This window comes from Anser anser (genome assembly GCF_964211835.1).
Source record: "Anser anser genome assembly, chromosome: 16".
Taxonomy (NCBI): Eukaryota; Metazoa; Chordata; class Aves; order Anseriformes; family Anatidae; genus Anser; species Anser anser.
In genome coordinates, this window is record NC_139737.1 from 5,588,051 (window position 1) to 5,612,597 (window position 24,547).

General features: G+C 37.5%; 1 protein-coding gene across 2 annotated transcripts; it reads left to right on the forward strand.

Annotated features, from left to right (window-relative positions):
* Nucleotides 1-149: 149 nt before the first annotated feature.
* On the forward strand, nucleotides 150-24,446 carry LOC310882699 (serine/threonine-protein phosphatase 4 regulatory subunit 1-like). Of its 2 annotated transcripts, XM_083801814.1 has the most exons (20): nucleotides 152-284; nucleotides 417-461; nucleotides 7,387-7,519; nucleotides 7,869-7,975; nucleotides 8,223-8,365; nucleotides 8,874-9,020; nucleotides 9,702-9,809; nucleotides 10,937-11,002; nucleotides 11,515-11,673; nucleotides 12,118-12,311; nucleotides 12,662-13,098; nucleotides 14,556-14,788; nucleotides 15,827-15,919; nucleotides 16,458-16,643; nucleotides 17,011-17,172; nucleotides 17,260-17,360; nucleotides 18,438-18,558; nucleotides 19,235-19,369; nucleotides 20,114-20,255; nucleotides 21,236-24,446. In XM_083801814.1, the coding sequence occupies exons 1-20, from the start codon at nucleotides 278-280 to the stop codon at nucleotides 21,388-21,390; spliced, it is 2,874 nt and encodes a 957-aa protein (XP_083657940.1). In that variant the 5' UTR covers nucleotides 152-277; the 3' UTR covers nucleotides 21,391-24,446. The 2 variants fall into 2 exon arrangements, with proteins under 2 accessions (XP_083657941.1, XP_083657940.1); XM_083801815.1 differs by lacking the exon at nucleotides 417-461 and having other exon boundaries at nucleotides 150-284.
* Nucleotides 24,447-24,547: the final 101 nt, after the last annotated feature.

The window sequence follows — 24,547 nt, forward strand, 5'->3', positions numbered from 1 at the left end:
CCTCAGCTACGGGCGGATCTCGCCCCTCAGCCGCCGCGGCCCGGCCGCCATTTTGGGCGGCCCGCCGCCGTCACCTGACTGCAGCCCCGGCGGGGCGGCCGCGCTTCTCCTCCCTCTGAGGAGACGGACGGGGGGCGTTTAGGGGCGATTCTCCCCCCTCCGGGAGCTGCCGTTTGTTCAGCCGGTCGTGTTCTCGGCCGTGCGGGGGCAGGAAGCACAGGCGGCTCCTCCCTGCGCCCTCCTCCTCCGCCTCCTCCTCGCCCATGTCCATTCCAAGATGGCCGGTAAGTGGGGCCGGCGGGCGGGGGGCGCCTCACCCGGGGCACCGCCACGGCCCGGCCCGGCCCGGCCGCCCTCGCCGCTGCCCCTCCGAAGCCAACCCCCCCGGTGTCTCTCTTTTTGTTTTCTGTTTGTAGGGATCCCTTTGTATTTTGTGGATTTGCAGGATGACTTAGATGATTGTGAGTAACTGTCGTTTTGTTTTTTTATTTTTCCGCTCGCTGCTTGGGCCCCGCTCCCACCCCAGGGTCTGGCCATCGCTCGCTTTTCGCTCTCCGCGTTTTTAATTCGCGACAGTAAGAGCTGGGGCTGTGCGGAGCCTCGCAGGGCGAGCTGAAGGCTCCTCCGTGGCTCTGGGGCAGCGCGGGGGCTGACAGGGCCCTTCCCTCGTCCTCCTCGGCTTTTCGGCCTCTCAGCCCTGACACTCGCAGCCGTGCCCGCCCGGGCGGCTCTGGGGGCCGGGAACCGCTCGGTGCCCGCCGGGGGCAGCCGCTGTCCCGCGGGGAAGGAGGGCCCGAGGCGAGAGGCCGCTGGCTGTGGGGGCAGCTGGGTGCCCGGGGTCTGTGCGAGCAGTGCCTTGGGCAGGGAACCTCAGGGAGAGAGAAATGGGCTCTGTCCGGCCGCCCCTGAGAGGATTAGCCCGGTGCTGCGGCCTCAGGGGACGGGGGGTTTTGTGGCTGCGAACGGGTGAAGCTTGAGGGGGCTTCGGGGGTGGTTCCAGGCACTGGGGGTTCTGCTGGGCACTCACCGCTGCGGTGCAGGCGTTGTTGTGTGTGTGCCCTTCATAAGCTGGGAATAAACGGAAATAAAAGCTTTTGTGCTCCAGTTGGCTGATATAAGCTGGTGGTTTTAAGTTAAGTGCCCTGTTCTCCGTGCTAGGCAAGGCAGCGCCGATTCAGCTGGTACAGTGCAGAGTTTTGTTAGGGGATTAGAGCTGAATGCGGCTCAGACAACTTGAAGGAGCTGTTGCTTAAGGAGATAAATCTGTAGCCACTAATCATTGAAGTGGTGTTGCTTTGGGAACCAGGTAGGTGTGGGAGGCGGTTTCGTTGGCACTTGGGATGCTGGATTGACATTTCCCTTAAAAAATGAAAACTGATGCTTGAATTTGTTTTTTGTGAGAGACTCGATTTGTTTACCACAGAAATGTTTGAGAGGGCATTTTACTGTGAGGGTGACAGAGCACTGTAACAGGTTGGTCAGAGATGTTGTGGAATGTCTTTCTCTGGAGATATATCCCCACCTGGATGTCATCCTGCACAGCGTGCTCCAGGTGATCCTCTTCGGCAGGGACTTGGACCAGGTGATCTTCAGAGGTTCCTTCCAACCTCAACCATTCTGTTATTGTGTAATAGTACTTGAAAATGCACAACAGAAGGCTTTTGCTTCCCTGTCGACTGTGAACATTCAAAATTAGGAAGAAAATGATCTTGAGGAACAGCAGGAGAAACATGAGAGTGTAATGGAAGCTAAAGCCTTCCTTTGGAAGGATGTGCAGGGACACTGCCTCTGCAGGCAGGGGATCACCCTGTAGAATTTTGTTAGTTGCCTGTTAACTGTTTTTGCTCTCAGTATGTCAGGTTTCAGCATTTCACTAGTAGGTAGCAGAAAAACAAATTACAGTTTTATTTTTTTTACTTCAGTAATATTTTTTTTTTGAGTTGAAATTAATGGTTAAGTGGTGAGAGCTTTTGTAAGACCTTTTGGTTCATTTTGTGTTTGTGTCCTTTTACGTATTGCAGAACATCTTTGATGTTTTCCTTAGAATTAAATTGTAACTGTGTGTATCTTAATGATTTTAAAGCCTTAATTAAAAAGCATTTTCCTACCTTAATGCTATCTATTTGGAAAGCTAGAAATCTAAAAAGTAAATAAATCAAAACGTGCAAACCTTAGAGGATAATGCTTGAAATGCATGTTTTTAACATGTAGGGATTTGAAATCATGATAACACTGGAGGAAGTCGCTTAAAAATGGGTACTGAAGGTTATTGCTTGCTGCAGTAACTAAATGAAAGATGTCTGTGTCAAGACCTTAAATGACAAAAAGCATGCATGTGTTGAACAGGATTTAAGTGACAAGAAAATTAGGAGATGCATTTCAATGTACTTAGGCTGATTTGAAGGCTGTTTTGCAGAGCTCAGCACATCAATCTCACCTGAGCTCCTCTAATCACAGGAGAGCTGTAACAGTTGTTGCAGTACCTTAAGACTTGAAAATTCTTAATTCTCTCTGCCCTAATTTAAAAAAAAAAAAAACACACACAAAAATCCTCTTCATAGTGCTAACGAATGGTTAGCTCTTTGAATTGTGTTTTTCTGAATTGCTCCCAGTTCCTTTTTTTTTTTTCATCCATGTAATAAAACAAAGATAGTGTTGAATTCCGTTTGCTCAGTGTAAAGCACAAACAGCAGAAATAAATGCAAATTTCCCATAATGTTTTATGGATCTTGGCCTTGAACTGGGGGTGGACATCAGTAGGAGTTAAGTGTTCGTTCTCTGTTATTTTTCAGTCTTTGGCTGTTCCTTTGAGACTGTTGGTAAAGAATTTGTATGCTAAGTTGATGAATAAGTCTGATGCTTGTATGCAAAATGCTGGTTTGAGTCATGAAGTTAATTTTAAAAAAAAAAAAACAACTAAAAAGGTTCAGATAAAGTTTTGCCATAAGTAGTCATTAATAAGCATTTTACATGGGTCACTTAACATTTGTGTAAAAGGAATGATCATTTTTAGGATAAGCGTGTAAATAAAGGGAAATATATTTGAAAGCATTATGCAAACCTTGTTTATGCTTTAAAAATAACCTTCGATTAAGTTCATGAATTTGGCAATGTGGTTAGAATTGGGGCAGTCAAAGAGGTCTTCAATTTCTAATACAGTAGAGTTCAGGAAATCCTATCTAGTTTGAGATATTGTGCTAATCCAATGACTAGTCTCTCGCAAAGAGTTCATGGTGCATTTCAGGAAGAACACAGTCAAATAAGTAACTGGAACTGGATTTTTACTTTCTTAAGTTGGTGAAATAGTGTTATCCACAGTGAGGTTCAATTCCACTGAAACAGACAGCTGGGGGGATTCCATTGAATAGGGGGCAAAGCTATCATAAAATCTACCTAAATTAATCAACTACAGTTTGACATTTTGTTTTTGTAAGGTGAGAAAAATAATTAGCTCAAATATCTCCCTAATAGAATTAAGAACATGTATTTTAAAATTGGTTTTCCTTCTAAAAACAGTGGAAGAAAAAAAAATTATCTAGTTGAGCTCATTAAGTTAATGCATAGTGAACCAGTATTTAATGTTTTGTATTGGAAAAAGTGGTTAGCGATACAGTGATGGTACCTGGTGATGTTGTGTTGCATAAATTCGGTAATGCTGTAGGTGGTTCTTGTAGGCTGTAACCAGCTTTTGAGTCTAGGTCAAACTAAGGCATGGCAAATTCAAACTCAGCAGTCTTCAAATAGGTAGAATAGACTAGAATAGAGTTCAGTCAGAATGGACCTGCAGAGATCTTCAAGTCCAACTGCCTGGCCACTTCAGGGCTCACCAAAAGTTCTTGTTTATAGACGGACAAATTGCAAGCTTGTTTGATACCGTTGGAGGGAAAATACTGAATGCATGGTTCACCTCTGAAGGAGTATTTAGATACATTAGAAGTACAAGTTCAACATATTTCTGTAATATATTTTCTAGTGTATTTTAAAACTTGTAAGTACCTATAGCTTCTTGTTTTATGGAAGAAAAATTCTTGCGAGAAGGCAAAACGGATTCTTCCATGATTGTTCCTAACTTATGTGTACTGAGTCTGTGTGGAAAAAATTTCAGGTATTTAACTCTCTTCATCCTCAGCATAAGTAGTTTGCTCTGTGTTCCCTCAAGTCCTAGAAGCACTAATGCGTGCTTAGCTAATGTAAATGAATAATAAAACTACTCAGGTAGTGAAGTAAAGAATGTTTATCATGTTTAGAAAATTAGTCCTTGGTGTAGTGTTGTAGCCAGATTTATAATTGAGATTTACTTCATTGTTTTTTGACCTGGTAGGAATTCTGAAATATTTGAAGGGACTAATAGTAAAGTGAAATGAGTTCATTTTTAACGAGTGGGCAATAGTGTGGTTAATGGCAAGTATATTGATTTTTTTTTTAAGCCTTACTCTTTGTACAAGAGGTGGCTAGCCTCAAAAATGAGCTAGCATAAGAGTGTCCAATCTATGTGCATTTCAAAAATATATACTGTAACTGCACAGGCATAAGGATGGTCAGAGTTCCGTTTTGGAGGTGGAGAGAGTGTTGCAACCTCCAAAAAGAAATCCACAATCTTACAGTCTGGCTTCCTGTGAGCTTTTGGTGCTACAGTGGGTTACTTCTGGAGCAGGAAGCACTGGGTGCTGCCTCTTCGGGTGCTGCGCTTGGTGGGAGAGTTAGCCCTGGGACAGGTGGATAGCTGATCCTTACTAGGGCAGTGTAATGTAAGTTACCTACACTTGTGCAAATAAATGTTTCGAACCTGACAACTTGAAAAGTATATTAAAAAGCAGCCTTTAGAAATGATAACAACCAATTGAATGGAAATAAGGGTGTCATAAGAATCCACATTTTTTTTTAAGAAAACAACGAGTAACTAGCGTATGTTGCTAATCAGGTAGCTGTGGAGTCACATGTCTATGTAAACATCTTCAACAACAACACAAAGTATAATCTGCCAGTTTTCTTCTGTTTGAATCCTGTTGAATTTATTGATTGGAGCTCACTGTCTGCAAGAGCGCAGAATTACTGTCTTTTAGTTCACGTAGGTTCCCTGGAAACTGTGTTTTCATAAATGTAGTCTCTTTTTTTTTTTTTTCCCCCTCCTGAGACCCCCAGGTATAACCTTTTGTCTCGAGTATGTTCAGATGTAGTTTCTTTTTTAAGCACTGTGTTTCTGTGGAGGATGTTTTGGCTTCAGTTTGTGTCTGATACTAGGAAACCATGTTTCAGTTGTCTTCATCTCAGGTCTGTAATTTGTCCCAGTAGCTTTTGCTTTCTTTTGTATTGAGGACAGCAGAATAATACGTGTGCTGATAAATATTTCTTTAAGGTAACAGGTAACTTCTGCGAGTTTGGAAAACAGTGTCTTCTAGAGATTCAGTCTATTTAAGGATAGAAAGCAAAAACAAAGTATTAAATAATGGGAAATCAATTACAGACATATGAAATCAGATTCTTTTGTAGGGAAAAAAGCTGAGGCTTGGTACCTCTTGGTAATAGAGTATTTTTATATAAAAATGAATTTATAATGGATATTAACACAGTTCATCATGCAGGTCTCAGATTAAGGAGTTCTTCAGAGAAGTGTTGATGATATAAAACTGTAGATAGAGTAAGAGGATAGAGTTGAAACTTTATTCTGATTAAGGTACTGCCACTTCAATCCTGAAGAAACCGTTGTATCAGAGACCGTGTAATTACATACAGACACCATTTAACCCACTGGCAATTTCAGAGTGTATTATGAAATAATGAAGACTTGTCTTTAAGATGTGCAAAACCTTTGTAGTGATTGGGCTGGCACATTGAGCAGGACTGTAAGTTTATTTACCCAGGACACTGAAGATGGGGATGCGCAGCTCTTCACACGCGCATTTGCTGATCTTCTGAGTGCGTCAAAGGGAAAGGGTATTTCTGTTCTTCCCATTTTACAAACAGAGGAAACAGATGCTATAAATGAAACAAGGTTTGGTTTGCTCATTTGTTTAGCCAAAGCTCTGCTGGTTTCTAATATGGAAGCACCGTGTAACTTCCCCTCCCTGAGGACAAGAGGGTTCTGCCTGTAGAGCCGTGGCTTGGAGTGCCTGGGCTTCATTCCTACAGGCAGAGTTCTTACAGCCCATTTGGCTTGTCATTGTGCTTGCAAATTACTGCCAGTTTTGTGCTTTCTTGACCAATTCAAATACCTAATATTGTGTCCGGCCAAGTCAGAAACTGGCTTGTTTTCTGCAGTGGCTGTCACTCTTAGCACATTTGCTGGCCTGAGGGAGACTATTTCTCACATATGAGAAGCTGTGTGGCACCATTTGTACTTACGGAAGATCACGGGTGTTGTGTGGTTTGTGTGAGCAAAGCGCACATTATTCAAAGTGTGCTTTGTTGGGAAAGTTGTACGCCCAGAGGAGAAGTGTCAGCTACTCCATTGCAAATTTTTCCTGTAGTTTTAGTTACTGTGTGTGTTCCTGTATCTGTTGCAGAAATGAGAGAATTTGTCTGGAAGATTGAGTTGCAGACAGGTTTCTTCAATGCCTTTGCTTTAAGAAATGAGCACAGGAAATAATTTGACAGCAAAGTTATATTTCCTATCCCCCTCACAGCCTTATTTTTTTTGCCTGCAATCTATAATCAAGTGCGTGTTACTGGATTCAGTGCCTGTAAGATTTTGGTGGTATGGGGTTGGTATAGTAATACTTTGTTAAAATTTTACAAATAAAAAAAAGGTTTAGAAAACAGTGGTTTTATTTGGGAAACTCAGTAGTTAAGAACATCTGCAGTAGTAGGCACCCAGTATGTCCACAGATAAAGTTGTTTTTTTCTCCAAAGCACCTGTGTGGTTTGAATGTTTGGGACCCTGTACTTGGAGTGAGAAAAATGTGCCTTGGTAACTTTGAAACAGACACAAGTTTGCTGTTTTAAAGCAATATGCTTTTGCATTTTCTATCACTGAAAATTTCAGTTTCTTTTAATGGGACTGATCTTCCTTTTGAATTTGTCTGTCAGTTTGTGGCATGCAATTCTGTCAGCTGAGCTCTCTTTAATTTTATAGTGTGGTTAGTTCATTCACATTGCAAAGTAAAATGTATTAAAAGCCAAGGATATTGTGACAGCTGAAACAGGTTACATTTCAGTTACATTTCAAGGCTTGAATTTGCTGGTCTATATGCAGGTGTTGCCCTTGAGTTCATTGGGTATAACTAAAGATTTTTTCTGGTAAGCAGTTTTCAGTGATATATAAATAGTTTTGCTTTGAAGAATAGCTCTAAAAATAGGTAGAGGTATTGGTATATTTTATATTCCAGCATCTCTTGCTGACTCTTGGGTGATTTTTCTTTTTTTTTGTTACTCTTCTTGCCTTTCAAGTTGGATTTGAAGATTATGGACCAGACTGTGATAGCATGAGGATAACAGCATTCTTGGACATTCCAGGACAGGATAATTTGACTCCACTGGCTCGTCTAGAAAAATATGCCTTCAGTGATAACGTATTTAACAGGTGAGGTTACAACAATCACACCTGATGGCGATACGAGTTTTACAGCATGGTGGGTCTGGGGGCATTGCTGCTACTTTCATTATTTTGCTAAATGCAAAATTTGTTTGAATAGCCGTTATGTAAAATTTCCATTAATAAGTTTTCTTTCTTGTTCATCTAATATCTCCGGACTCAGTCTTCGTTTTTTTGGGGGTGTGGCAAAATTGTATAGCTAGTATGACTGAATATTTAGAGAAGAGCTTGATGTGTGTTTTTTTTGTGTCCATTTCCATTTATTAAGTTCCTCCTGCATCCCACTTTTATGTTGTTGACAAGATATCAAGGCAGTTAATCTGTTTTCCTTCCACAGGCAAATTATTGCCAGAGGTCTTTTGGATGTCTTTCGAGATTTCAGTAACAATGAGGAAGACTTCCTGACTGTAATGGAAATAGTAGTCAGACTCTCTGAAGATGCAGGTTTGAATGCATTTATTTTAATTCTTCTAACTCTGGACTGTGGTGATACATGTAAGGGTATTTTATTTGTGTTTACTTTATGAACTGGCAATCTTAGTGGTGATATTTCCTTATGTTTCGAGTCTTTTCATCTTTTTCTATTGTGAAAGCTTTAAAGCAAAACAAAATCCTAGCTTTTTCTTAATGTACTTTTAAAAAAAAAAAAATCAGTTTACTAATGTAGCTTTTACTTCCGTTTCCTTGGTAGAACCAACTGTACGTACAGAGCTGATGGAACAAATACCTCCAATTGCCATTTTTCTGCAAGAAAGTCGACCAAAATTCCCAACAGCATTTTTTGAATACCTTATGCCCATAGTAGTGAGGTATCTCACAGATGTTAACAATCAGGTAGGCAAAACAGACTATGGGAGTTGAATAGTTGGAAAACTTGCTGTGGTTTGAACTAGAGATATGAGGAACAGAGAACAAATTTCCCTTTAATTGATACCTAGTTATTACATATTTATTGTATTATGTATTATTTGTATGTATTGATTTGAGCACACTTTGCTAGGGATGTCTGAATATACATATTTTTACCCTAGTGGATAATGGGAAACTTTTAGGATTTTCCTAATGACATACTGACACAGTCTGTTATTGGAGTTGTAACTTACAGGTCCTGAGTTCTACTTCATATTTCAGCTTCTCCTCAGGATTTGATTAAAGGGCATCTAACAGTTAAAGTAAAATTTACTGTTTATTACTAATTCCTTTTATTGTTAAAGCTGAGGGTTTTTTCTATTTTTTAACTTGTACCTCTGTGTTCAACGAAGACATGCTTTCTGTAGTTCTCGTGTCACTAAATGATGTTTTTACAGTCATAGACTTTTGTTCTGTTCATTCTTATTACTAGGTCAGAAAGGCAGGTCAAGAAGCACTGCTCATACTGCTGGAACAAGATCTTGTTGCTCAGAGTGACATTGAAAACAAGGTGTGTCCAATTCTGTTGGACCTCTCTGCTCCTGACAGTGATGATGAGTACAAGGTGGAAGCTGTGAATGTAAGTGAATTCGAAAAACTCAATTTGAAAGAAAGCTCGTATCTTTACTTTTTAGGCTTTTTATTGCTTTTGTTCTCTATTTTTTAGCAGTGCTATTAGAAAGCTCTTTTAGAATATATTTATAAAACTTTGTGCAAGACTTAAATAAGCATAAGAAAGAGGAAATAAAAATTGTACTTGCATTTGTATTGCTTGAGAACTTTACGTTAATCATGGAACCTAAACTTTCTATACCAGTATTTCAGTTTCAGTATGTGTTACTAACTAACTTTAATTATGGAATTAAGGTGTTAATTCTTAAAAGTTCTGAGTATGGGACCTTGTCTTCCTTGTACAAAAATACTACTGTATGTATACCACACTGTAAGTCGTATTGAAAATGTATTTATTAATAAAAGCCAATTCTCTGCCTTTTTAATCCAGATAAATAATGTAAAGAAATATTATGTTCAGGAATGGCAGTACAGAATGGTTTTAAATACAGCATGGAATGATTTTAAATAAAAACTACAGTTGTGCTTTGCATAAACAGGTGTACAAAAATATAATCTAGAGTACTGAAATCTATTTGATGGTAGTTGCTTTCTTGCTCTCAGAAGTAATTTCTAAGAGGAGGTTTGGACCACGCTTATAAGTTGTATAATTTTCTTGTCCTTCCTCATATCCCCTTCCTGATTTTAGATAATCTGTAAAATGGCTTCTATGTTGAGCAGAACAACAGTTGAGCACATGCTGCTTCCTCGTTTTTGTGAACTTTGCAGTGATGGGAAATTGTTTCAAGTCCGAAAGGTTGGTGTGTTTTCAACCCTGAAACGCTTCAAAGGAATTTGTATGTACATAGCTATTCAAATGCCTTCTTGAGGAATTTAATCATGGCTTTCACTGATGAAGTTGAAAGGGTCTGGAAGAATAGTTTTAATTTATTGGCATGGCTTATAGATTCTGTATTTCATTAAAGAACTAGATAACAGTCCTTGGGAAATAGCAGGTTTTGCACCATTTAATAGTATTTCACAACCTATTTTTAAGCCACAATATTTGGTTCTATGATGCAAACAAATTACCTGCTCTGTTATCTTATTTCAAAACCAGAAATTCAAAAATAGGTATTAGACGTTTTTCCTTTTTTAAAACCTGTTGTTCAAAGGAGAAATCTCAGAAGTGTAAGATTCCTTTTAAGTCATGGTCAAGTACAAAGGGAAACTTGTAGCATAAGAAATCTTAAAATAGTTAAGTAGACTTAAGGGTTGTGCTGAGCTTCAGCTTGGTCCTTAACATAAGCTGGTGGTGTTGGAATTTGACCTGTGTTCTAGCATTATAATTGTTTTATATTAAATAAAATGTACTTTAACACAGGCACATGTTAATTCATTTCAGATTTCAGCTGTGTTGTTTTTTGCAACATGGGAATGTCTCTTCTGCATTAATTACAGAATTTGAATATAATGCACTGTAAATGGGACTAACTTGAGACGTTGATTAAACTTTGCTTCAGCAAAGTGCTTAAGCCAGCTTCAGCTCTAGCAAAGATAATTCTGTCTGTACACCTAAGTCCTGACCCTCATATCATATTTTAATCTGTTTTGTTTTGACAGCTGCTGTTCAAAGTCATTAAGACTTCCAAGTAGGCTTATTTGTCCTTTTTAGTTATTACTGAAGCAGATGACTCTCTTCACAATGCAGAAGCCTTTTCTAGTATTGATTTCAAAGGCATATGGTTTATGGAAGCCTGCTCTAATGAGTATTTGTTCAGGATGCGTTAAGGTTACAGGATGTAGTTACATGGCTGAAATTTGAATAGTCAAATGTGCATTTATTACAGGGGTTAAATAATGCATGGTGAAGTTGATGATAAACCTAATGCACTCGAAAGTGTGTTAGCCAGAATGTTATTCATGACTTTTTCTATTTCTTAGATTTGTGCAGCTAATTTTGGTGACATTTGTAATGCAGTTGGGCAAGAAGCCACAGAAAGACTTCTGGTAGGTAAAAAATCAAAATCCATTTACAAGACATGTATTTATCAGTTCAAAAGATTTAATAATAATTCTTCTGTTGTTTGTGAAATAATCTGTTTATGTAGTTTTTTGAAATGGCTTTATCTAAGGCTTTGAATGTGCTTATATGGCAAAACTGGGATTGAATAGAAATGGAGAATGCATATGAACCATCAATTACATACTTCAGAATTACTGACTTTCTCTTTTCCCTGAACTAGATGATCAAATTACAATTTCAGAAAAAATAAGCCATTAATAATACTATTTTTTCCTAGTGTATATAGCTATACATGAAATCCCATTGAAGGGGAGATACATTTTTCCAGTTTCTTCAGTTAATACTTTTTTTTAATCTGTCCCTATTTTATTCTCTTCTTCACTCATTTTATTCTGAGTTCTCATTGTCTCCAGTTTCCAAACAAATACCTTGATAGTAAGTTGCTACAGCCTTTGCTTAGTTTTTAATTAGTCTTGGTTTTGTTTATTTTTGGCAGATTCCCAAGTTCTTTGAACTTTGTTCTGATAGCGTTTGGGGAATGAGAAAAGCTTGTGCTGAATGCTTTATGGCAGTGTCCTACACTACATCCCCAGAAGTCCGCAGAAGCAAACTATCCCCACTCTTCATCAGTCTTATTAGTGACACTTGTAGATGGGTAAGCAACTCACTCTATAATTGATGTCTTCCCAGGCAGACACGATAATGGGCAAGGTGTGTTTTGCTGCGATTAGATTCTTATCTAGTAAAAGCTAATTTTACCTAAAGAGATGATACCTTGTTTTTCTTCTCTTCTGTTACTTAGAATTCCTATCAATGTTTTTTGTAAGTGTATTGTTCTTCTGAGAGTACGTTGCTTGTGTTAAAGATACTAGCTGAAGTATGTAATGATGTCCTTCAAATTTGTACTTAAAAAAAAAAAAATCCATGTTTGTTAATATGCTGATACCCTTTGTGTAGGTGTCAGTTATTCATAATTGGTAAAACTTGGCATTAAATGAAGGTATTACAGTAACAAACAACTTGGGACCAAACTTTATTTTTCAGCATTAATTTTGTGGGAGTTGCATGAATCCTGAATGTTGTCTTTTTACTCTCCCAGGTTCGTCAGGCAGCTTTTCAGTCTCTTGGCCCCTTTATTTCTACTTTTGCAAACCCTTCAAGTGCTGGTCTTTACATTCGAGAAGATGGGACACTGAGTATCCGACCGTCAACACAAGATGTAAATTCCAATTCCTGTCAACCAAGCAACAATATAACTTTAATTGCCTCTAGTACAAATGCTACATCATCCAGGTAAAATCATAGGAAAGATGTGGTATAGTGGAAGGGAGAAGCAAGAAGGTAATTCCTGTAGTTGCTGCTTAGGGCTACAAATCTTAAGAAAATAGTTCCAGAAAAGGTATGAAAGGTGAGGTCGTGCATGTATGTCTGTTTGAGCGTAGCCATGTTATTGAAGTGAAATTGACTTTGATGGCTTGACAGGAAGATAAAGGGAAAACTGTAGAAGTAAAGTGTAGTGCTAACATTGTCTTTCTGTGTAGAAAGTAAGCTTCTGTAGTTGATGCTACCTTTTATGAAGTATTTTACTGAAAAAGTATTGTTAGAGATACTTTATATGGGTAATTATGTGTATCTGTTATCAGTTCGGAACAACCAATGGAAATCAAGTCAGAGTCATCGACTGAGCAGACTTCAGCTGAAGTGAATACGCCGCTCTCAGTTGAGAACCTGAATAAAGACACATGGGAAGCAAGTTCAGATTGTTGTACAAGTCCTGGAGAAGATCTGTCTAGGTTGTCTCAGGATGACAAAGCTGTTGCTGGTGTGGTTGAAGTCTCTAAGGACAGCAATTTTCCAGGAACAAACTCAAGGCTACAGTCTGCTGAGGATGTGTTTAATACTTTTCTATACTGGCGCCCTCCTCTGCCTGATATAAGTCAGGACCTGGAGTTGCTTCAGTTCAAGACTGAGAAGCACAAAGACAGCTGCTCTGTGCCGTGTAATAACTGTGTTGCTAGTAGTGAAATAAAAAAAGTTCTAGAAAGCTTACAGGAGCACATAGATGATCCAGATGTTCAAGGTGAGACTCTGTAACAATAAAATAACATTCTCTCCCAGAAAGTTTTCTCCTGGCTTTTATAAAAAAAAAAAAAACCTTGTCTGTATTTTAAATGGTTTGGTACTCATAAGGTGTTAGGACTCACCTGACAAGCCTGTCATACATAGTCAACTGTTTCTCATTCCACTAAGTCTCGAGTATTCTAGTAAATTATCAGTTTTCATCTGCCTGTTTATTCATTCCTTTTTTCTGCATGAAGCTGGAGTATTATTTGGCTTCCTTGCTATGCTGTGAGCAGTGTCAGAGTGGCAGTATGGCACATCTAGATGGCAAGCTAGAAAGGCACCAGGACAATTTTTCATGTCTGAGAATGGAAATGAGTAGAATGAAAAGGGAAGACCTAGAGGTGAAAAATTAAAAATTAAAGTCGTGAAAGAAAGCGGAAATTGAAGTGAATGAATGAAAAAAGGAAAAAAGTGCAAATTAGTTTTGGAAAGAAAAGGGAGAGAGTAAAGGCAAGAAGAAAAGAGCAAAAGTGTATTATGTTCAACTAAAGCAAATGGCAAGATGTTAGCTTGACAGCTATGCAGTGGGAAAATGAATGGTTTGGAGAGACATGGGAGAAAGCAAGAACATGTCTGTACATCCCCTTTTCATTCTGACTTTAGTTGAACAGTCATGCTTCAATTCTCAGAATAAGGAGGTGCGGTTATTAATTTTTGTTTCCCTTCTGCTCTGACAGCCAGAACAGTTTTAAAACAACAAAAGAACCGATAACAGGCATATTTATAAATTCTCCTATCCCCTCATTTCCAAAGTATTCTGGTATTCTTCACCTTTAAATTATGCTCTAATGTCTCTATAGTCTTGAGACTGTACTTTCTGTAGGCCTGTGGAGATATAACTACCTCAGTGTTTGCATTCTGACCTCTTAGTAACTTCATGTTGTTAGCAGCAAAGTTTCTCCGAAGTTCATTGGTGATGTAGTGGTAAACCCAGCCTCTAGTGTTCTATCCACTTCTGCAGAAGTTCAGAGGTGGTTTTACTAACTCCCTCCTCTAGCTAGATTGTGGTTGTTTTTTTTTTTTTTTGAGAAATGTTTGAAATGCGCATTATTGCCTTTTCCAGGTAGCTGAAGCAATTCAAGAATATTAATAAAGAATTTGCATTAATATGTTTGACAATATAAAGAATGAGGTGTGAGCCAGTGTACTGTGATACCTCATGAGGGATTATCAGAAATATGTTTGTGGGAGAAATTGATAGAATGCTTCTGCTGAAAATGTATCCATGTCATTGCTCTTAATTTATGTGAAGGTTTCATGGAAGAGTAATAGGCCTTTCTAACAGCAAATGTTTACTAATATGTTTCTGTGAAGCTTAGATTTCATTTCTTTTTATCCTTTCAGATTAAGTAACTGTAAGTTTAATGCTTTTAAGTGCAGAAAGGATACTAAATAGTCTCTTGCTTTATACAGTTCAGGTCCAAGTGTTGTCTGCTGCTCTAAGAGCTGCTCAGTTTGATTCTGTTGGGGAGTGTGAGACCAAAAAAATGGAAGAGAGCAGTGGCAAACTTCAGAACAAGAACATTTCAGGTGAAACAGCTGTTTCAGATGCTACCTGCAACCAGCTGGAGGAAGACATCCTTTCATCCCCTGCATCCCAGGATGATATCAGCGATGAGTCTACCCCCAGTATACTGAAAAGCACAGTAAGTGTGCATTGGGCTCCATGACTGAAATGAATTCTTACCAGCTGAAGTAATGTGTGTGTTCATGTAGTCCCTGACATAACTGACCTGCTTCTGATCTGAAGCCATTACTACATTGTAACTATCATATGCTACTTATTTAGAAAAAAAAAAAATAAAATTACTGAGGGCTATTATTTCTGCTTGCACACAGACTGCTTAAGAGTTATTTTTTTCAGTAGCCTTGTAGTAGTTTTCAGAGGAAACGTATCAAGTACAGTCTCACCTCTTCCTGCAATCGATCTAAAATTAGTCTTTTATCTTCAAGCAGGAGGCTGAATCAGGTGGTGATACCTACACAGTTCCTGGTTACTATTTCTTGACAGTAATGTACAGATAGGAGTAAAAAGAATCATTTGTGCAGTATTTAATGTTGCTGAAGCTAATTGTGAATGATTAAGAAAAAACTTTGACTACAAAGAAAAATTGCACATAAGACCTGTACAAATAATATATATATATATATATATATATAAAAAAATGTGATCTTTCAGACTTTCTGTGATTTTGGTCTTTTAAACCTTTCGAGTTTTTTCAAAGGTTTCTGTTGATATTTATTTGGGGAGAGGTTTGTGCTTCGTGATTTGATAGGCTTGGAGCTTCCAGTGGTATTTTCCAAAATAAGTGATGCTTTTATCATGATATTGACTTGGAGTAACTGCTCAGCTGCCTTGTTTAATAGTTAGTTTTTATTCTTGGCATGAATTTATGTAAGAGTATAATAAAAGTCACCACACAAAATCTGAGTAAGTTTATTGCATTAAATTCTGTTCTAGAAGCAAATCTGTCTGTGATCCTAATAGTGTTTGTCTTCAGTGTACAGCTGTTGTCTTTTTTGCACTTGTATAAGCACACTGAATAAGGCTTTGCCTGTACAAGGCTTTGTCTCTAACAGGCTATTTTGTATTTGAATTGCATTGTTCTTACTGTGATGTTTTGAAATAATTGCAAACACTGCTAAGTCTAACTCATTTCACTACCTAGTATGTCCTTTTACAGGATTCAGGGGAACAACACAGAGGAACCAGTGTATTTTTAAAAAAAGAGCAAGAAAATAATCCACCGTTTGAAGATGACAAGTCAAAGTTACAGGTGATTAAAATAGCATCTAACTGCTTTAGTGGAGTAATAGATACAGTTCATCTCATCCTTAATACAGCAATAGGCTTTGCAGTTGATCAGTTACAGAAGATGAAGAAATGCTCTGGGCATTTAAAGAGAACTAGTTTAAATCAGAAAACTAGAAAAATTATGTTTCTGGTAAACAAGCCTACCTGTTGTCTTTTTGGTGCTTTAGAGGCAATTCATGCAGCAGACGTTAGCTGATGATACTGCTTTGTCATTGGATTTATTGTTTGTCTATAGCAAAGAATAAATTTTCAGTTTGATTTAATGTAGTCTGTTCATGAAGTATTATTTACTGTTCATTGCTGACAGCTCTAACCTAATGGGAGGACTAATAACTACTCATTTGCAGTTTGTAAAGCAAACCCACAAAACGGGTGTCTTGCCACTGTTTTTATTTTGCTCCCAGCTGGTTGGTAGGAAGAGAATACTGCAGCACAACAGGTGTATTTTCTTACTGATCCTAAATTAATGGCAATGTGTGTTGCTGATGTGCTCTCTGTAGGATATCATACCTCAACCTTTACTAGACCAGTACTTGTCAATGACTGACCCTGCTCGAGCCCAGACTGTTGATACTGAAATAGCCAAACACTGTGCATATAGTCTTCCTGGAGTGGCCTTAACGCTGGGCAGGCAGAACTGGCACTGCCTGAAAGATACATATGAGACGCTGGCCTCAGATGTACAGGTAAAAAAGAAAAAAAGAGGGGGGAAGGGGGGCAAACCACCACCAACAAAACCCCCAAACCAGCAATAAAAAAATCTTACAGCTTTCTAATGATATACCAGAATTTAGAGATTTTTTAGCTTTTGTTCAGTTTACTTCACTGAAGTTATAACATCATATTCTTCTTTGTAAGGGATTTAAATATAGAGTAAGAATTTAAAATTCAAGATTTAAATCAGACTTCATAAATGTAATCAACATTTTCTGCTTCTGTGTAGCTTGCTCCATTTCTTCTGCTCTCTCAATCCCTCACATGGGTGGCGTTTAAAAGCTGTGAGTTTTTCCACTTACGGTACCTAATCTGTATCCCTTCTTAAACTGTTCGCAGTGGAAGGTACGCCGGACGCTAGCTTTCTCTATCCATGAACTAGCAGTTATTTTGGGGGATCAGCTAACAGCTGCTGATCTGGTGCCAATTTTCAATGGATTCTTGAAAGATTTAGATGAAGTGCGCATTGGTGTCCTTAAACATCTCTATGACTTCCTAAAGGTAGGAGAGTGTAATTTAATTTCTGAAGATAGTATCTTCAGAGTTTTGAGTTTGATCAGCTTTATGCTAGTAATGTTTTTCCTTTAGTTACTTCATGCAGACAAAAGGCGAGAGTATCTTTATCAACTTCAAGAATTTGTGGTGACTGATAACAGCAGGAACTGGAGGTTTCGTTATGAGCTGGCAGAGTACGTAATTTTCGTAATGTCTGATTTTCATGTATATCACTGACTCAGAAATAGTTTTGTTCAGAAGGTAGTGCACCCTAATTCTGAGCTAAAAGATCACAACCATTCTTTATTAAGGAACTTAATTAGGGAACTTAGCTACTGACAGTTTTTTTAAATGCAAACTGTGTTGTGATCAACCATGATAGAAACTTAAATGTCTGTCACATACCAAAACGGAGATCTGGTTTGCATGTAGCTTTTGAAATATGACAGTCTGATAGATACTATTCAGTGAGAGTTCAGATTCTACTCAGTTCTGGACTGCATGTAAAATTAGGGAAATATATATAGAGAGTTATTTTTCTATTACTTATCTGCAGGATAGAAAAGTCTGTTCTTAAAAAATATTTGTTTGGCGTTTCCATATGGCTGGGTATATAATGGAGATAGTGATACCTCACAGTTCTTTTTCTACAAGCCCCGTTGATATTTAAAGCACCCAAGGAATGTTTGTAGATATAGTTTGCAGCTAAAATCTGACCTTCATATTTATCTCGTCGCTTTGTTTGGGCTGTTGAGGATTTACTCTCCCTTTGTAGTTTGGCTCAACAAAATAAATCTTACTCTGGTGAAGCGCTGTTGTACAGCAGTCCTCTGACATCTAGTGGAGAGTTCTGTAACTTTGTGTGGTTTGTTGGTGTGACTGAAATGAGTCCAGTATGGTTTTGTAGATTTAAATAATTTTTAAAATGTAGACTTGTACACCAAAGTAAATCTGTGATTTTTACTTTGAGGGAAGGTACACCATACTGGTCTGAAGTTACAGAGAAATGTCTCGTACTTCTGTTTGTATTTTTTTTTTGTTGTTATTTTGATGCAACAAATTTGATGCTTTGTTGATCTAGCTTGGATAAAAGTTTCTTGCATCTCTTGTATCTCTTTTAATATGCGTGCCCACCTTTGTGAAGAGAAGACCTAACCTCTCCAGGTGCTTCATAATAACCATGGCCTTTTCAAGGCTCCAAGCGATCCTTATTGACTTTAAACAGTTGGTTAGTGTTGCACTTGGTTGAGTTAATCACTTCTTTGTTTCAGGCAGCTGATCCTGATACTGGAACTCTACAATCCCAATGATGTCTATGACTACTTAAGACATATTGCACTGACTCTCTGCTCCGATAAAGTTTCAGAAGTTCGGTGGATCTCCTTCAAACTGGTAGGGGATTTAGTTTGCTTACTGGAAGGACAGGAGGAATATTATTCTTAAGAGGGATATCTGAAATTGCTTATTTTTATAGCCTCAGGAGCTACTGTCTGTAGGCAGAAGTTACTGACCTTTTGAACTTGCTCAGTTTTGATACACGTGTTTAAAAAGTAAACTGTATAAAATACATTGAGTTGTCTGACTTCTGCATATCTTAAAGCCTTCCTCATTTGGCTGTATGTCAGTGACAAATGTTTTTAACTGGATAGAAACCAGGAAATAAGACTACTCAGAAGAACTTTCCCTGAATTCTACTTTTAGAAACAGACATCCAAAAAACACCAAAAAAAATCTGACCTTTCCTCAAAGTTTATTTAATCTATGGACTCCGCGATAATGCCATCATCCCGTAGATGAATGAGTAGAAAGATTCCTTGTTTGTGGAACTGTGGATAAAGGCATTATTTTAACGGTTGTTTTATTTTAGTGGTTTTTGTTTAACTTGAACACCTTCTTATGCTTTCTCTACAGAAGGCTTTTCTCCAAAATAAATGTAATAATTCATTAAATTCTTCAGGCAGAGCTGGTTATACTTTATATGTTTGTTGTGTCTTTGTAGGGTTCAAATACAATGATGCCTTTTCCTAAAGGCTAAAATTTAAATCTCCTTTCTTCCTTTGCTTCACAGGTTGTAGCAATACTACAGAAGTTCTATGCAAATAATGCAAGTGCACTGGGACTAAATTTCATTAATGAACTTGTTGTGCGGTTTCGTCACTGTTCCAAGTGGGTTGGAAGACAAGCTTTTGCCTTCATTTGTCAGGTTGGAGCATTCTTTCTCTGTGGGTCTACATACGTTTAATTTGGAGCCAGTTTGAGAATTTTCAGTAATGTAGGCAAAACCAAAATTTGGACTTGAGAATTTTTTTTTAGTGATTCTGTGGGCAGGGCTGGTGCCAGCAGTAGCAAATGGCTATCCAGGTTTGAAGCCGTGGTCCGTTTTGTGCTACACCACCTGCTGTTACAGCTGATCCTTGTTCCTTTCTGGCATCCTAGTAGCTAAGTTAGGAAGTAAATATATAAATTTATAAAACGTGATAAACATTTTGTAATACCTATGTTGACATGCTGGGATAAGGGTTTACAAGATCCATTTGAGCTACCAATGGCTGCCAGATGCCAGGAACTACTTTGTTTGCTTTATTTTCATGCCTCCTACCCGTCACACTTCAGCCCCCTACAAAGGTTTGCTCTAATAAGGATGGAGAAGGGGAGGTGAGTTTAATACTGAAAGGCAAAGGAGTGATGACAGGCAAGAGAGCAGTATTTCCTAAAATATAGCTGAAATTAAGTTATCTGCCCTTGTTGGTTCATCTTCAGAATGGCAAGATGCATTTTTAGAATGTTTTTCAAAGGTTGTATTGCAATATAAGGTGTTTATTCAAAGTTAAACTCTGTCTTTTCTAAATGGTCAGGCAAAATTAAGGACAAGATAGAAAGGAATGGCAAATACTGTAATTTTAACATAAATCTTGCTTTCTCATGTTCTGTCTTTATCCTCCTGTAGGCTGTGGTGGAAGAAGAATGTATGCCTGTTGACCAATTTGTTGAACACTTACTCCCCAGTCTTTTAAGTCTTGCTTCAGATCCTGTGCCAAACGTAAGGGTTCTGCTCGCCAAGGCTCTAAGGCAGACCTTATTGGAGAAAGGTGTGGTCATTAAGAACTAATGTCTTACAAATGCTGTCCTTCATCTGCCAGTGCAGCTCTTTATAAATTGGCTCACTTGACTAGTAAAAGCCTGTTTGGTTCTGCTTATACTGAAAACACAGTTGTATGTTGTAATCTGGGATACTGTATTTAAATTCAGATTGAGGGACCTAGATTTAGAAATGCATAATATAGTGGGTGTTTTGTCTTAGGATAACTGTTTACCATCATCATCCCTGAAGGGCCTGAAACTGACGTGGATAATATGTCCAACGTAATAATGCTCCATCCACTAGAGGGCAGCTACGTACCTGTTTATAGCAGGAAGTAATGCAGTTACTGCATGTTGCTGCCTATGTTTATATTTGGTATCTGTAGTGCTTATGGCAAATAGATTTTTATTGGGAAATTTTAAGTATCACCTTAGATTGTATTGTTTCGTTTCAAAACTTTATTTTATTTAAGTCATCTTTGTGGTCCTTCAAATGAAATGTCACTCCTCTTTCTGCAAATTTTGGCTTTGTTTTTTTGTCTAAAGCTAACAATTGAAGTAGGAAATAATGTAATTTTGTGCGCTGCTACAATTTCCTGTATTATAATTCCTTAGAAATCAAAACTCTGTCTTTTCTGAGTTAAAGTATGGAGAGTGTTTTGTGAAACACTGTACAAAGGCAGCTTCCTGAGCTTGCTTTTCCTTGTTGGCATGTTTCCATTTAGGGCTTATCAAAAATAATTTATATTTATAAATACTTAAGTACCTTATAAGATAAGTAAAACTCAGCATATTTCTTTCTCTGACAGTTTCCTTAGCTTGCTGTAGCTTCTCTAAGAAGTTCATAAATTGGATGAGCTATCCCAGATGTTTTTGGCATCCTCTATATTTAGGCGCTGTGCATGCCCTATAGTTTTTTTTAAAAAAAAAAAGTTTAATTTCTTCTTTTGGCTTTGATTAAAATTGTCTTTTTCTCACCTTATTCTAGCTTATTTTAAAAGTGTTGGCAATCCTCACCTAGAAGCTGCAGAGGAGACCATTCTAGCTCTGCAATCTGACAGAGATCAAGATGTGTCCTTCTTTGCTACCATAAAACTAAAACAAAACAACATGGACAATACACCCATTGAAAAACAAAACTAGTGTGTTCTTCTGCAATAGCCTCGGACGCCAAAATGGTTATTTGAACAACATTCATGGTTAGTATGAATAAGGTGAACAAATAAGAAAATTAAGTTTTTAGCACAAAGTGACAAAACAGCTAGAAAGGGCCTATTAAGAAATGCCATACTCTTTATTTCATGACCACCTTTCATCTACAGATGTTTCTACATTTGTCTGATATGCATGAGCAATTTATTTCTTTTCCTAAATGTGGGTGGTAACTCTGATCTTACCTGCAGTTCAGTATTGTATGTAAATTCTTACACGTACTCAGTGTTTCAGTGTAATTGAAATTTCTTTTTTAACAAAACAGTTCCTGTAGTAGTCTGCTATAAGCTTCTAATGTTTCTTAAATCTTTTTTTTTGATTATAGCAAACTTACATACAGATATTTTCTTCATTTGTTATTGTAGCTTTTGTATCATTTCAAATATTGTGTTTTATTTTATCTGAAAGGAGTGTATGTATGTGAATAGCTCTTAAATTTCAACAAAAAAGGATGAAGAATTTAATTCTGTATCAGTAGGGAAAAAAGTTCAATCATTTCATTTTATGAAGTAGTTATTCTGCTAGAGCTAAGGCATGATTCGTTTTTACTTAATGTGATAATTTTCAAAGCACAGAGTTTGACATTCTTTGTATATCGTGACTTTTCTATTATTTTATTTCTAAACTATACTCCTACAGGTGTTAACACTGTCTGTTACCATTACTGCTGGTGCTGGTTAGTTGTAGATAGAACATTAATTTTCCAAACTGAATATTACTCTTTCTGCTCTGGTGAAGTTCCCTTCAACTAAAGGATTCAGTTCCTTCAGCGTGTGCTTTTTCTTTAGAAGGGCATTACAGTTTTACAGACTTAAGCTTTTTTACAGGTCTCTTTCATTCCTACTTCATTTGAAAAGCACCTTTTAACTAGTCCAACATTCAGCTCCCCATCAGTCTGTTAATTTGTAAGACACAAAGGATATCTGAATTCTAGAGAAACTTCAAGTAGTAAGTGTTCAGAAGGAAGGCGTTAATGCAGTTTATAACTTCTATTGATGGTATGGTCAGGGTTGGGGCACACAACAAATGGAGGCTATTGAGATCTATAAGCTTACATGGGACATGCCTTCTGTGTATTTAGACGACTGTTTCAGAATAAGGATGGAGTGAGTATACAGGTAGAGCAAAATTCTGCTAATGAAATCTGAGAGAGTCTGACTAGTTTGCAAAATTACAAAACTAATACATTTTGGTGGATCCTGTTTTCTGTCATGTCCCAAACCTATAGTTAGAATGGGGCTTGAAAAAAAAAAAAAAGGCTTTGTTACTCCCTTCATATTTTGGATTGGTCCTTCGTCCTGTTCAAAAACTAATGATTACTAAAGAAATGTTTTTATGTAATGATAGTTACTTTCTCAGTGAACACAATTTATCATAAATAGGCCTGTGGAAATATTTCTTTCCCCTTATTTCACTGTTATTACTAGTGAGTAGTTCAAGTGGGTGAAGATTTTTGCAGAAATAACTTTTCTTCTTCTTCTTTTGTTTTAAATCTGGCTTGTCTGTGATAGAGCAAGTAGGTTCCTCAGCTGGGCTCTGTACTTTCTGAGGGTTCAGTTGTGCTGAAAAATTGAATGTTTGTCTAACTAGTCTTGTATTATAATGTACAGTATTTGTATTAAATTGTTTCCTTGTGAGCTCACAAAATGCTTTTGGAAGCTAAAGGCAGAAATGTACCACTGTTATCACTGCTCTTACAGTAAACAGTACAAACTCTGTAAATTCTGCAACATTCTACATTTAATTTTTTACAATTTTTTATAATTTAAAATGGTTCTTCACTACAGACTTTTTATGATTGCAATTTCTTAACAAAAAGACCCCTCAAGTTAATTTTTTCTAGTTCTAATATCTTTTTCTAATGCTGGCATTATACTAGTATTTTCTAACAGTTCAAATTTTCTAAGGCCTTTCTGACAAGGTTTTAATTCTGTTTTTCTATTATCAGTTCATTAAATTTCTCAGCACTGATCAAATTTTTTAAGTGTGTGTGTATATGTAAGTATGTTTGAAATGTATATATACTAGATACTTTGAACATTAACCCAACCCAGGTTTCTGTTTGTTAGATAATCTTTTAATAATTACCTTTTCTTGCAATAATCCACTGGAAAACACAAGCTTTTGTATGATTTAGTGTGTTTGGTTAGTGTTCATTAAGGATTTTTAATTAGAATATTTGTAAACAATAAGCCACCAGCTATAGAAGTTCACTAAAAGGCTAAACAAAGTTGTTTGTTTTTAACAACATTTGGTACCTCTCTAGCTCCAGAAATCATGTCCATTTCAAATGATAAGATTTCAGTAGAGCATTTAAAAACTTGTTTAAACTCTACAGTTGCATGCACTAATGGAGGGCACCATAGTTTTGGGGTATGTCGTTTGGTTTTTTTTCTAGGCAATGTGCAGGTCTGTTAAAACAGGTTTACCCTTTACAAGGTTTGCCTTTTTGTTTTAATTTTATACTAGAAGTGATTTCAGCATGATTGAAGACCGCACTTTACGTCTTGTAATAGACAAATGTATGCAATGACGAGTAAAGCTGTGTGTTAACATACAATTCTCTGGGTTGTTTAAATTATGCAAAAATATGTATTTTAAAAGCCAGATGGAGCAAAGTTAGGTAGCTGATCCACTCTCACAAAAGCAGTAAGAATATCACTTCAAAGCATTTCTAGCTAAGGAACATGAGAATAACGTTAGTGGGTGCAATATTGCTTGAATGCTATAGGGAATTATCAAGCACTTGTAATCCAAAGCATGTTAGTCATGTTGCTTAGAATTCGAATTCACTGGTATCTTATGTATGATGTACACTTGGCATCTGTGAGGATGCTGCCCTAGTGGCAGTTGTGACTGTACACAGTGTTGTTTAGAACCCAATTAAATGAGGACGCTCTGGAAGTGTCATTCATTTGTCAGAATAGAGAATCTATGTAACTTTCTATTTGTATTTATCTCAATAAATTCTGTGACTGTTTTATAAATCAATGTGTAGTAACTGGCTTTTGTTACAAGTGGGGTGTGAATGTATTCTTTTGGTTAGTGAAGCTTCTCCCTAGCAAAAATACACTGGTTTCTTATACCA

Bases quoted from the DNA above. Each gene is read 5' to 3' on its own strand.
- LOC310882699 (XM_083801814.1), top strand. The intron at 462-7,386 runs GTGAGTAACTGT...TTGCCTTTCAAG, and splicing joins GCAGGATGACTTAGATGATT to TTGGATTTGAAGATTATGGA. The intron at 9,810-10,936 runs GTTGGTGTGTTT...TCTATTTCTTAG, and splicing joins AATTGTTTCAAGTCCGAAAG to ATTTGTGCAGCTAATTTTGG.